Source organism: Dermacentor albipictus, chromosome 2 (assembly GCF_038994185.2).
Source record: "Dermacentor albipictus isolate Rhodes 1998 colony chromosome 2, USDA_Dalb.pri_finalv2, whole genome shotgun sequence".
Classification (NCBI taxonomy): domain Eukaryota; kingdom Metazoa; phylum Arthropoda; class Arachnida; order Ixodida; family Ixodidae; genus Dermacentor; species Dermacentor albipictus.
In genome coordinates, this window is record NC_091822.1 from 35,690,461 (window position 1) to 35,704,623 (window position 14,163).

The following is a 14,163-nucleotide window of genomic DNA, read 5'->3' on the forward strand; positions in this document are numbered from 1 at the left end:
CAACCAAAACTTAATTATTCAATTTTAGTTAATTGGGCTGCTGACAGTGATAATTATCATCTGACTTTGTGTCCCCCTGGCCGCATAACTTATTTGTACAGGTGGTCTTCGCATGCCTCCCAGTGCCTAACTTTAAGAAAACCATTGTCAAGTACGTTCTTTATTTCAGGAAATCCTCGGCGCATGCACACACACGCAGTCTACATTCCGTCCCACTGCACCACACACGGCTTGCTCTGCCGATTACTTCACTCACTCAGTTCGCTGTCGCGTGCTCCCCATATGCCAACCACACACACACACCTTCGATGTTCTCCCTCCCTGCCACACACCATTGCCTGCCGCCCTGTGCCTGCTATTTTGCAAAGTTGCCTACCGTCTCATGCCTGCGACTCTACGCCACCTGGCATTGGCCCGGCACCCTCACAGATCATCCCCCCCCCCTTTATCCTGTGAAGAGGGCTTCCAAGGCACATGATAAGGGCTCAGCTGGTCTGCATTAGTGAGGCCTTTTTGTTTCCCTGCAGCCGGGTCTCCGAGTCTGTAGGTGTTGCATCCAATGTGTGCAGTCACTCTAAACGGCCCTGTGCATCGAGGGGCAAACTTGGCTATGAAGCCAATGGCTGCCTTATTTAGCGGGTGCGTGTCCCGGAAAACCAAGTCTCCAACCTGGAAGGTAGCTGGAGTGCGCTTTTTGCTGTCATACTTTGCCTGGCTGGCTTTGGCCAAAGTTTGGTTGTCCTGTGCAAAGGCCCAGGCATCTCGAAGGTACACATCCAGTTCAGCAGCTAGGGCATGAGGCGCAGAAGGGGCCACCTCAGTGCCAGCTGCCTGATTGTGATGGCTCCATGGGTTCCGTAGTTCCCGCCCATAACACAAGAAGGCAGGCGTAAAGCCAGTAACTACACCTTCAGACATCCGCATTGCAAATGCAACTTCGGGCAGCTTTTTGTTCCAGTCCCTGTGGGAAGTGAAGTAGTCCACCAGGCATTGTTTAACCATTGCGTTATGGCATTCCACAGTCTGTCCTGCTGGTCTGTATGGGACTGTGTGGCTTTCCTTGATTCCCCAGTGCTGGAGAAAGTGTTTCCACAGTTTGCTTATGAATGGTTTGCCATTGTCGCTAGAGATGGAGCTAGGCACACTATTCTGGCAAAAAACATTGATCATTTTATCGATGATCAATTTGGAGGTAGGTGCACGTAATGGGAAAAGGTCCAAAAACTTCGTGAAGTTGTCTAGCACCACTAGGATGTAGTTCTGGCCCCGAGGGGTTGTGGGCAGTGGCCCGATAAGGTCCACATTTAGCTGATGCATTGGGTGGGTGGCCCATGAACTGTCCATCAGTCCTTTCGGTTTTTGCCGGTGAGGTTTGAAAGCCCGGTACTGCTGGCAGCTGCGGATGTAACGGGAGATATCGGAGCGGACTGAGCCATGTGAACCAGCTCTCCACATGTTTAAAAGTTTTAAAAAAGCCTAAATGCCCACTTATGGGGTGGTCATGCTCCATTTCCAGTGCCATGTCGCGTAAGTGTTGAGGAAGCCAGGTGACCTTATGCTCACCGACCGTGTACATAAGGATACCATTGTTCAAGATTTCACTGTCATCAGGTAGGTCCTGTATTCTCTTGGACTCTTTAGCGTCACCTGGTAGCAGGCCAGAAGTATTGCAGCAGCTGCAGCAGCAGTGGATCCTTGCATTCTTCCAACTACAACTTTGCAGTGTCGGTGAGTGGGGACACATCAGTCATGCCAACAGGGGCTGCTAGTTCAAAACGAATGGTTTGTTGCGGCTCTTGCACTTCGGTTGGAAACCAGTCCTTCGTCAAACAAGGCTGAGCAGATTCAGCAGCAGGAATGGGCACCTGCTTAATGCATTCAGTAGGACCTTGGCCCGTCCTTTATGATGCCTTATGGTACACTTGAACCCTTGTAATCTCAACACCCAATGTCCAACTCTGCACGATGTCTGCTCAATTGTAAACATCCAAGCCAATGATGCACAGTCACAATGCACCTCAAATGATGTGAATTCTACATACGGTTGGAATCTATCGACAGCCCACACCACGGCGAGGCATTCCCATTCTTTGAACGTATAGTTCTTTTCAACAGCGCTAAGGGTCCGGCTTATAAATGACAAAGGCCTGAGTTCACCTTCGACTTCCTGCAACAACACTGTGGATATGCCAGTGCCACTGGCATCTGCTTCAATCATAAAGGGCCTGTTCAGGTCAGGCAATACCATAGCCATCTCTCCTGTCAGCACTAGCCTCAGAGTCTCGAATGCTGTCTGTTGCTCCGCACCCCAAACCCAATGGGCTCCATTCTTGAGGAGAGCTGTCAGGGGTGTGGCTTTGTCAGAAAACCAGAGGATAAAGTTTCTGTAGTAACCCACAATGGCCAAAAACATTTGGAGCTCCTTGACTGTTTTAGAGCATGGGAACTCTACAACTGCTCGCACCTTGTCCGGGTCAGGTTGACATTTGCCTGGAGAGATTACATGTCCAAGGAACTTTAATGCCTGTTCACAGCATGTAACTTTGCTGGGATTGATTGTCAGACCAGCAGAGCCAATTCCTCGCTGTACCTCATTGATATGTTGTATGTGGTCCTCAAAAGTTTCTGAATAAATGAGCACATCATGAAGAAATGCCATGTAGTAGTTGTGTTTTATACCTTTTAACACCTTGTCCATGAGAGACTGAAATGTGGCCGGACCACCCGATACCCTAAATGGCATTCGCCTAATTGAAACACTCCTCTATGGCACAGGAATGCAATCTTCAGTACAGTCGCCGACCGATTTTCCGGACCCCGAAAATTCGGACATGCCCGATTATTCGGTCAGCCTCGCGGCACCGCCATTCTCCCCAGAGACCATAATGTATAACAACTGCCGAAAGTTCGGACACCTTGCAGCCTCTCGTCTGATTTTTCGGACACTCCTTGAACCAACTCGGTCGAGAGCACCATGTACCGACTCTGACCGGTGCATGGTTCGACTTGCTGAACGCCATTTTTGTTTTGAACGGAGCTTCCTTGTTGCCCCACGAAGTGGCGCTACTGGAAATTCCCGCTCATCATCATCGTTTCTGCCTGGTTAGATAGAGTGGCTCTGCAGCAGTTCCAGTTTCAGCTTAGTAAGCCATGTCAAGACAGTCCAGCAGCTGATTTGTTTCTTCGCTGACGCTGCGAGCAGGCCGCATTTTTCGTTTGTGCGACTGGTGTCGGCACGGTGGTGTTTGCTTTGTGTGCTGTGTCGAGGTTTCGGTGAGCCAACGCGGCATACGTAATCATCGTGTCAAAGGTCTAATGGCGCCGACAGTGCCCGCGCAGACTGCGCTGGGGAATGCCGGCAAGCGGGTGCCGGGAGGCCTAAGACTTGTCGCCTTCCGATGTGCTCCCTACTGACGCGGAAAATGTTCTGCTGAGACCTGCGCAGTGGTTGCATTGCGATTCCGGACACTGTCTCATTTGACAGTTTCATAGGTGCTGACACTGCTGTATTGACATGCGCAGAACTCGACGATGGCAAGATCATTCGTCAGGTTTCTGCTGCACCGCCGGAGATGACGCACCATGTGCTATGCTGCCGTCGCATGCGGAGCGTGTACAAGCAGTGACTGTGCTTTCAGCCGCTAATAGTGACCGTACGACCCTCTCCGAGATTCAGGCTTATCTGATTGCGCGTACATGGAACAGCGTGCAACGGCGCATTCATGATTTCTTCCAAGCCTACTGCCGAGCCCGAATAAGTGCGTGGAAATAAAGGATTTCTTTTTTTTTCTTAATCTGCTTTTTCGGACACCTGTTTATTCGGACATTTTCGCAGTCCCCGTGAGGTCCGAATAAAAGGTCGGCGACTGTACATGTTTAGGAGCAACCGACACTTGAAAGAAGCCCTGCACAAGGTCGAGGCTCGTAAACCACCTAGCGCGGCCAAGCTGAGCCAGTACCCAGTCTGTTCGGGGCATGGGATATACTGGCACAGTTGTGATTGCATTTAAGAGTCTGTAGTTAACTACAAGGTGTCATCCTCCAGTTTTCTTCTTTACTAACACAGTGGCACTGGCCCAGAACTGGAGCAGGTTTCAATGAGGTCTTGGTCCAGCAAATCTTGGATACACCCATCAAGAATTTCTCTCTTTTGGCTGTTAACCGGGCGCAGCTTGCATCTAACTGGTGGGTGGCTGCGTGCGTCTATTTTGTGAACTTCCAGGGACGTGCAACCTGGAAGAGTGGTAAAAATATGGTTATGGTCTGCAAGGATGTTATTGAGTTTCCGCTTCTGCTCCTCCCGAGGGTTCTCTAGACTACACTCGCCACTCTCAGTGGTATTGTCGCATACGTCCCGCACATCCGGAAAAAGTGCCCGTAGAGAGCTGGCCATATTTAAATCAGGCTCTTGACCTTGCTTATCGCATTGCAACATTGACTTAGAGACTGACAGGGGTCTATGTCCAGCATGCAATGCACATGGCCGCTTCGGTGCCTTTTTGAATTTGACGATGCCACATGGGTCAGAGTGCAGTTACTATCCGCCAAGGCCCTTGTGGAAAGGAATACCTGCCGCCTCAAGAAAATCCTGCCCAAGGACAACATCATGACACAGCTCTGGAAAAAGAAGAAAACGCTGCTTCCTGGGCCCACCTTGCCAACGAATACGACAGCGAACCGATGGTGCAGTTTGTGACCAGCCCTGAGCAAGCCTCAGGGTTTGTGCCTCTTCCCTGAAGGTGGCTCCTGCGCACTTCGCCACTGCGATGGCACGGTTACGTATTAAGCTCACGCTTGCCTCAGTGTCTATGAGTGCATAAAGGACACCGTTACCAATCAAAAGTACACGCAGTGTTTCTTTATTTCCCGGCTGTTCCGAACACTTGTAGGTACGTCGTGCAGCCATCAGCCAGAGAAACGGCTAACCTTGTTCATTTCCCAGGCAATCTGCTTGTAGGCGGCTCGAGGAATTGCAGTGAAAACAGCGGGGTTGGCTGTGTGGTCTAGCAGTAGCGGATTGATGTGCAATGTGGCCAAAACTGCCACATCGTCGACACATGATACTGCAGTTTGGCAGCTCAAATCGAGGGATACCTTGTGTCACTTGAAACCCGAAGTTCTGAGGCGCTCTGCCGAGTTGTTGCGGTACCGAAGTGTAGTTGCCCCGTGTGTTCGGCGCACGAGCGAATGGCTTAGGAGAGGGGTTCCACTCCGGGGCTTCAGCGTCGAGCGTCGTTGACCGTGGACACTCAGAAGCTGAAACTGGCACAGGCTGCAGCTGCTACTCTCGTTGCTGGGCCAGGAGGGTTGGGTGGTCATTGCAGTGGTGTGCGGAGATGAACAGACGAAAGCCAAATCAGCTGCTTCTTGTGCAATGCAGTAGTGCCCAACGCAGGCAATGCCAAGCGCATTCCATGATAGGGCCGGCCGCCTTCACCATTTCTTGCAGGTTTGCAAAGCTCATGCTGGCTGTTAGGTCTTGGAATGTTGGATGCATTTGTCTCTGCATGCGTTCCACCTTTTTGGCATCAGAGAGAGGCTCTGCTATACGGTCATAGTATTGGCAATGACGTGAATGAACTGCTCGAGGTTTTCTGCCGGGTGCGCTGATCTAGCTTTGTTATTAGTTTAAACTTGTAGTCAACGGTGAACTCCACCGCAAATTCGGACATGAATAACTACCAGTCGGGCTGCGCACCTGAGAAGCGCCACCATTGTTTGGCTGACCCCTCCAAGGGTGTTTGAAGCAACTGCAAAAGGCGGTCGGGGGGACCCCGCAATATCACAGTACTATGGATACTTCTCCAGAAAGTCTTGCGGCGAGTGTTGCTCCTGGTGGCCACTGAATTTTGGCAGTAGGATGGGCACACCTTTGACGTTTAGTGCTGGCCCCCAACGGTAGTCTCGCTGGGCCTAGCCATGCCGGTTGTCTTGTCCAGCCTAACCATGTAATTGAGTGGCGTGGTGCACAGAATTTGAGCTATATCAGCCGCAAGTCTCTCCCTTTCCATTGTGGTCCCAGAGGTTGGAGCCAACAGTCCTTGGACAATCGAAGAAGGCAGGAAAGGCTGCGCAACTGGCTGGGTGGCACTAGATGATTCTTGGTCCTCCATGTTAGGTCCGGCTGGAGGAGCCATCCCTTGTCAAGTACCTTCTTTATTTCGGGGAAGTCCTCGGCGTACACACACACACGCAGTCTGTGTTCCGTCCCACCGCACGCAGCTTGCTCCGCAGATTACGTCACTCACTCAGTTCGTTGTCGTGTGCTCCCCGCATGCCGACCATGCACACCCACCTTCCAGGTTCTACCTGCCCGCTACGCCCTCTCGTGCCTGTGACTCTACACCACGTGGTGTCAGCCCGGTACCCTCACACTATAAAGTTGAATTTTGAGCACCCTCTGTATGTTGAAATGTATGTTTCTTTGTTCATGCATAACAGCCATATTTCCTGTTATATATGAACATGTTGTGCAACTCCCATCTGTGATCAGAGTGTCCACCAAGTTAACATTTCCAAATTCCCTGAGTTTTCCAGGTTTTCCCTGAGTGGCTTTGCAAAATTCCCAGAGTGATGCAGTACAATGTTTTCTGTCAAGACGGGCTGAAACCATATCGCCCGATGCTGTCACTCTCTAGTAAGCATTTGAAAAAAAATTTTACAAATCAACTTCATCCAATTTGAATACTAAGGAGTAGTGTTTATGTTATTCAAAAAAAGAATAGAAGGGAGGGGTTAGTAAAAGGCATAGCAAATAAAATGTCTTCGAAAAAAAATGCACATCAAGTCTGACATTCTCAAATACAAATAAAAAGTAGATGCCTACAGAAGCAAATATTTTCAAATATGAGCTATTCCTGTCAACTAATGGATGGACGGAAACAAATTTATTTTAAATCCGGCAAAGTTTGACGACCCAGGCTCAGGTCTCCCATGAGGCGACTTTGAGGCGTTGCCTCGTCGCCGCCCCTCGGGCCTGCTGGACAGCCCACTGTTGCGTCTTGAGGTTGGAGCTGCGCAGAGCGGCGGCCCACTTCGACGCACGAGCCTCTGAAGCTACTGCCATTGTAGCTGATGTAACATGACACTCCCAGAACATGTGTAAGAGCATCGCTCTAGTTTCCCGAGATAATTTGCAAAGAGCAGTCGGGTATTGCATAGGGAAAATGTGCCACAATCGCACCGGACTGGGGAAGGTTTGTGTCTGCAGTTGTCACCAGACGACTGTCTGGCTACGTTTCAGTTTGGGGTGAGGTGGGGGCAGTAACCGCCTGCCTAGCTCGTAGTGCTTGATGTCATTGTACCTGACCAAGCGTTCTCGTGTGTTTTGAACCAGGAGTTCCGAACTCGAAAAGGTGGTCTCCGATTCTGCGCGGCGGGTCAGTTCTCGTGCAGAGCGGTGTGCCAGCTCATTGAAGTTATAGCAAGCTCAGTGGTATGAGGCCCGAACTTTGTCACAATTGAGATCGTCTCTCAACAGCTCGTAAGTCAACCTCAACTGTCCTGACATACTCTCAGCCCACACACGACGCCTCAGTGTAGTGTTTCACTGCTTTAAAGAGTTTATTTTGGTTTGGATGAGGGACACCTGTATCTCAGCATCAGCCAACACTTTGTTTTTTGAGCTCAAAATGGCGGCAGCACGCTTCCTTTCCTGTTCATTCCCCAATGCGTAGGTCCTTTATGTTCTTGTCCTCCTTCCGCCACTCATTCGCCCCACGGACCATTTGAAGCATCTTCTTGGTCAGTTGCACAGTCCACATCCAATTTTTCGAACTCCCTAGGGGCCGCGAAAACGTCAGAAAAATCGGCCAGTTGGAAAAAATAAATCCACGTCATTTACTGCCCTTAAGGGCTCCATCCGTCATAGGCACATTCGAAAACGCTCTGCAGGCCTGTTGGTACACATATTAGGCATATTGGTGCTCGTACTGACAGGGAATACCGGGTGCACGCATGTATAATTAAGGAATACATACTGTGTCCCATGGCAATAGCCCTTTCCCACGCTTGTTATGCTTTACTGCAATACTTTTGCGTGTGCTTCACCAAGTAACATTTCTGTGCAGAGGCGAAGCTGACTTTCGGGAACCGGCATTATGCATTGCACCGTGCTTTCCAAGCATCTAAGCCAATTGCGAGGACCACAAAGGCAGAGTCCGCGCCATTGCTGACAGCAGCAAATTCTTTCAATAAAAAACGCGGCACCCAACGGCAAGAAGCTTCATAGCGAACGTCGAAGCAGCTAGGCCTAGCGTTGCCGCAGGATCAGCATGCAAGAGCGCCGGTTCAAGGTGGCGAGGTAATCAAAATGGCAGCGGTGGTGGCTTTGATTAATGCCGTTTTGGACCTGCGGTCACGGCAAGAAGTCCGGAAAATTGGATGGCGAAGGGCTGGCTCTTGCGTCCGAAATTTCAGACGTTCTGATACATTGACTCTATAGGGTACGTGGTGGTGCCGCGAAGCCGTCCAAATTATCAGGAATTGGGAAAGTCGGTCGTTAACTGTACACTGGCAACACCTCCAGCTGACGACAGGGCGTCAAAGATGATTCATTACGATTGCTGTCCGTTACTTGAGCAAGCATTACCACGACTTTCAACCCTTTCAATAAAATTACAGCTAATTTTCCCTGATAGAGGCACAAATTCTCTGAGTTTTCCCTGAGTTTTTCCAGACTACTCAAAATCGCTCAGAATTCCCGGTTTTCCCAGTTGGTAGACACCCTGGTGTTGCCCTATGGGAATTTGAAGGTATTTGAAAAATTAAACAAATAAATAAATACCATTTTGAGCAGAGTCAACGACCAGACGAGCATCACCACCTCCAAAAGCCTGAGTCGAGCGAGGAGGGGGTGGCACTACAGTAGGGACAGGTGGTTCCGGCGGAGTCTCTCCCGTCAGCAAGGTGACCGCCTGGAACATGCGCTTCTCTCGAAGGATGGCAACAAAGCGGTCGAAAGCCAGCGGTCCCCTCTTGGGAAGTCGCTGCAGCAGGGCCAGGTTGCGTTCATCCAGGCCTTCCTTCTCCTGCGAGGAGTCAGTGGAGAAACGTGGAGAGTTGCGGTCTTTAACCATGTAACAGTAGCCCGGTCATGCTCAGCGTATTGCACATGCTGTTCCTTAGTTGTCAGCTTGAAATATATTAATTCTGGTGAAAAATGAGCAGTTCCATCAATTCGTGAAATATGTAAACAGATAAGAAAATATGCGGGTGGAGGTCCCAAAGGATACAAACCAAAGGTGTCCCACCTTTGGTTTGTATCTTGTACTGGTGCAATAAAGAGGCAAGAAAGTGAAGAGACTCTAAGGCTTCACCCTTTGTGGTCATGAGCATTTACGTCTTCACTCTGTGGTCGCACCGGTCGGGAACCACTTCGCGCATTTTGGATGGTGTGTAAAAAGGGCACTCATGCCAAATTGTGTCCAAAGTAAGTCAGTTACTTCGGAGGGATTTGTTTATTTCTGAGGCTGTTGTACAGGCCACAGTCTCAAGCCGGCATCATGTTGTGGGTGACCACCACAAGAAAATTTTTATTTGTTATTTTTATCCGGGGGTCCTCCCTGTCACTTTCTTCTTTCAGGACATTTACTGATTTACTGGCCGCTTGAAGGTGAAATATATTCCGCCTCTGCACTCAAATCTTCCTCAGATTCGCTAAATCGAAGCGAGTTATTTTCACAAAATGCATGCTGGGAAAATGTTGCCATTCTTTCGGTGCTTTGTGCCACGAAGGATCATATAAATTCCTTCACATGTACAGCTAAAGCAGTGCTGTCCTTGCATGCAGAGGCTGCAAAGTGATATCAACTTTCTTGCCTCTTGACTGCACTACTACAGGAGTTCCTGAAAAATGATGTAACAAGCACAAAGAGAAAGCATATGCTTGACACGATCTAATCTGAAGTGGCATGCCAGGAGGGCCCAGACACATGACCAAAAAGGGTCATAATATGAAGTGAGTAAAACTAGCATAATGAATATAAAACAAATAGCTAAAGAGGCTTCGGGAATAAATGAATTACTTATTAAACAAAACAATTTTATCTTTCGCTTAAGTACTTCGAAAGGCATCAGTTGTCACTTCAGGTGTGCAAAAGCCCTTAAACAGATGAAGGAAAATATTTCTCAATTTCCCATAATTGCTATTTACTAGGGGTGAGTGAATATTTGAAACTTGAAATATGGATCAAAGAGTATATGCCATTTGACTCATGTTCAATTTGAGAATTAACTATTAGCAATGATCAAATGTTTGCTTCTATGTTAACGTAAAGGATGACGAACACTTGTTAGGGTCTCAAGGACAAGAAACCGATGCAAGTGAGGGCCGTTCCGAATGATTCTGCTGCAGCAGAGCTGGGATCGTTGTGTGGAGGTTTCTCTGCAAACATACGGGGCAGGTGAGTTATGCTCATTTCATTAACAATGCCCCACTTTTAGAATGCCTACATACAAACAACTCGCCCTGTGTGGATGCTTTCAATATGCACCATTTAAAGGAGCACCGGGATGCAGATTAACCATGCATCTTTTATTCAGTCTTTGCACAGTATAGATCTCAACAATACCTTAACTGCCATCACAGTGCCATCACCAGAACATTTAGTAGGTTCATGCGGACACAAATACACATTCCTCACCAAACACAGCAATACATGGCAGTCGGTGTGATAACATACATTGTTCGCCCTGACTGATTTGAGAGGCAGTTTGCGCATTGTTCTCTCATTCTCAACAAACAGCTGCGAAAAAAAAAAAATTAATGGGATAAAGTTTTACAGCCCTTCATGTACGAAGCAAGTGAAAAAATAAACAACAAAATGTCCAAAGAGTGACATTAGGACACAGAGGCAACAACAGAGGACTTTGCAAACCACTTAACTCAGAGCATTGCTCACTTTCACTGGATGCCCCTTCCTACTTTCTCCCTTTGCTCAAACCGACTTCTCTTTGCTACGTCTGTGAACTAGAAGCAAAGGGAAACAGCTCAGTTTCATGGTGACTGCCCACCCTATCCTTCTTGGAACGCCTATCTTATTTTGTTGATATGCCACCCTCTGCCTCCTATACTACCTTATCCCACTTCCCTGTCCCTACCCGTCAACCCTGGGTAGCTGAATACTGCACTGCCACTACACTCCAGAAGCAAGAGTACCTGGCATCGTACCTGCTATCTGCCATCAAGTATGCTGACAGACATGGCCTGAACTGAGGCCAGCTGCTCATTAATCTGCTGAGCAACAATGAAGTTTTACCTCCCTCTTCTTTCCTCAGAACAGAATAGATTGAAATTGGGAAGACCTCATCAGCTTTAATGACAATAATGGTAATTCTCTCTCTCAGAAAGGAACAAGCCAAAATTGGGTAGACCTGCCCAGCTTTAAAGATAATAATGATGATAATAATAATTTATTTCAGACAGAAAATCGCAAAATGTTCACAGCATTGACATCTTCCGGCAATGCTTCTGCCAGGGAATCGAGGTTTAACGTTTCTGTGCATAGTGATAGTGAGCTGCGCCTATTAGTGGGAAGAAATGTTTAAATCAAGTTTACAAAAAGAAAATGACAAAAAAGAAAAGAGAGAGAGGCGGGGAACATGATAAGAGTTTTAGATAATAGCACCATGATACGTAAAAAACCACATCAATTCAAATTTGAATAGAAAGTGCAGACAATAGAACCTAAATGAAAAACAATACAGTGCACGGGCTTGTAAATAAATGTAAGTGTTACATTTTTAGTAAAACGCACAATAGTGAAGTTAATAAGCTGAACCATTAATAGCAGAACATTTTTCTTTTCTTTTGTAAGCACGTATTACACTCTTACAAGACTAAGTCGGTTTAACATTAAAGGGTGAGTGTTAAAGAAGTCTGGTATGCGATAAATAAAGGGGCCCTGAATCACTTATTATCAAAGAGGAGAAATGCATCTGAGGTTAAAATAGGCTATCTCAGAAATACTTTGCTGCAAAAAGTACTTCAATGGGTTCAGCAGAAGTGTAGTAATTGGCAATCATGGCCTTCACGATGCTTCCGGTCTTTCTTCAATGCCTTGAAATGTGACGGTTATGGTGAAGCAGAGCATGCCCACAATGCCCCGCCTTCTAAATGTCACCGTGGCGTGCAGTTCAAATTTGATTTTGGATGTTCACGTAGACACCAGTGCTTCTGATTTTGGCCCCTACGATGTGCCAAACGTGCACCAAATGCAGTTGTCCTCAGTGAGCCACAGTGCACTTAGCCAGTGGACTCATCATAGATCCCCGAGGCAGCCGCCGTATCTACACCACGTAGCAGGACGAAGCTACATGCACCTGTAGTACATATCCACAGCGTTTGCTTTATACATGACAGGGCTTGAGTGCGTGCTTGGGCTCATATGCTATGATGCGATCATGTTCCATGGTGCGGAGCGGCTTTGTCCTTCACCGGCTTGACAGACGGATAGTAACCACACCCAACTTGTTCATTTTTTGAAGCGCTATAAATTAGCCTGCCAAGGAACCTAACCAGGAGTGGCCAGGAGTGAGCGAATGCTGGTAAGCATGTGTGTGGTCTAACCTTAAGTTTCACGTGATTTGATGCTAGTTGAGTGTTCGAATCTAGTTGAAATGAGCTAGGCCTGGCAGTTACGACACCGGTAAGCATGGTGACCAAAATTTAATCCCTGCGCGAGCGGCCACAGCCAAGTGTGAGCAGATGATAGTGGCCTTCTTCCGGAAGTACGTAATTATTATTGAAATTCAACAGCACATTTTCACTTACTTTGGCCTGTTTATTGAACTTCGTCAATACACACGGTAACAGCAGGAAGCACACTGATCCAAACACCTTTCTTGATTGATGTTATCTGTTGGCCAATGGCAGCCGTGTATGGGAATCTGCTTTATTACGAAATAAACCATTAAGAGCAGCATGAAGAGCAGGCTTCTGTTGAAAAGAGAGCATTTGAGAGAAAGGTGACTTCAAGCTCTACTTGTGAGCTCTACATGCCGCGTACAACAGGAAAGCTTGGCTGATAAGTTCACAGCAGTCTGTGCTATCCGTGGACTACGTTTCTTTTCATCAAGCCTGGGGGGTACTTTAGGACCTAAGTGATTGCATACCATATGCCTGATCTGCCCACAATGTTCCTTTGGTGTGCACCCCCAAAAGGATGTCATGGAAAAGTGCAAGAATCAGTAGCCATAGGAGGCATCCAAAATGCTACATCTATTACATGTTTCCGTCTTGCAATCGCTTCCGCCGCATGCAACCAGCCAAAGCACAGCCTTCAAGACATGGATCTGTTAATCCAGAGGACTACAGCACTGGGGCATGGATTAGGACACCACCATTTTGCCACTTTGATACATACATTTCTAGCACACATTCACGAAAGTGCTACTCACGTTGGTAGTGGCTTATAGCATCACTAGGTAAGTGAAATGCAGAAGCGAATGCATTAGTTTCGTTTACTTTTCTTTTGAAATTCAGGATTCCTTAAATGGACCCTGATACAATTTTCATATTGTGCAAACATCCAAGTTGCTAGGGTAGGTCTTCCTGGTCATTAAGTGACACATATAAGTGCTCCAAGTAAAACGTGTCAGTTATTAGAAGGTTTTTAAAAAAATTCACAGTTCCACCGGAAAGGCGAAGCACCAATTGCAACAGCAAATTAGTAGATAGCTATAAGAAGTATGGGTAATAGCTTTATCGGCCATATATAATTGTAAACATTCGCTTACTAACTATATTAACAATGATAGAATGTGTAAGCGTGACTCAATGAGGATGTAGAAAGAAACAGACGCACTGAGAGAGCGCTGTCTTTGTGTGTCTGCTTCTTTCTACGTCCTTGTTCAGTCGCGCTTACACATTCCATCATGGATTCAAGCTAACTAGCCCATCAACGTGTTTTAACTAAATGAACCAGCACAGTGTCATGCACGCACAGGTAAACATGAGCACACATCACTTCATTAGCGGGGAAACTGTCTGTGAAAATGCTGGAGTAGAATTGTGGCAGCAGCCGCGAGCCAACTGACCCCTGTGCATCTGTCACTTCAAGGCGTACGAAACGACGAAGGCACAGTGCATATGAAGCTATCAGCACTACATGCACTATGCAAACATCGCAGATCGCTTTGAAGATGAGGCCTACGTGGGCACGC

The 14,163-nt window shown here is 47.6% G+C and overlaps 1 protein-coding gene across 2 annotated transcripts in view; it reads right to left on the reverse strand.

The window, feature by feature from the left end:
* The window catches only part of LOC135920431 (caspase-7-like), an 85,911-nt gene that overhangs the window by 59,462 nt on the left and 12,286 nt on the right, over positions 1-14,163 (reverse strand). For both annotated transcript variants that reach the window (XM_065454699.2, XM_065454698.2), the window contains exon 2: positions 8,786-9,029. In XM_065454699.2, coding sequence (XP_065310771.1) covers positions 8,786-9,029 — 244 coding nt within the window. The remainder of the gene's footprint in view (positions 1-8,785; positions 9,030-14,163) is intronic.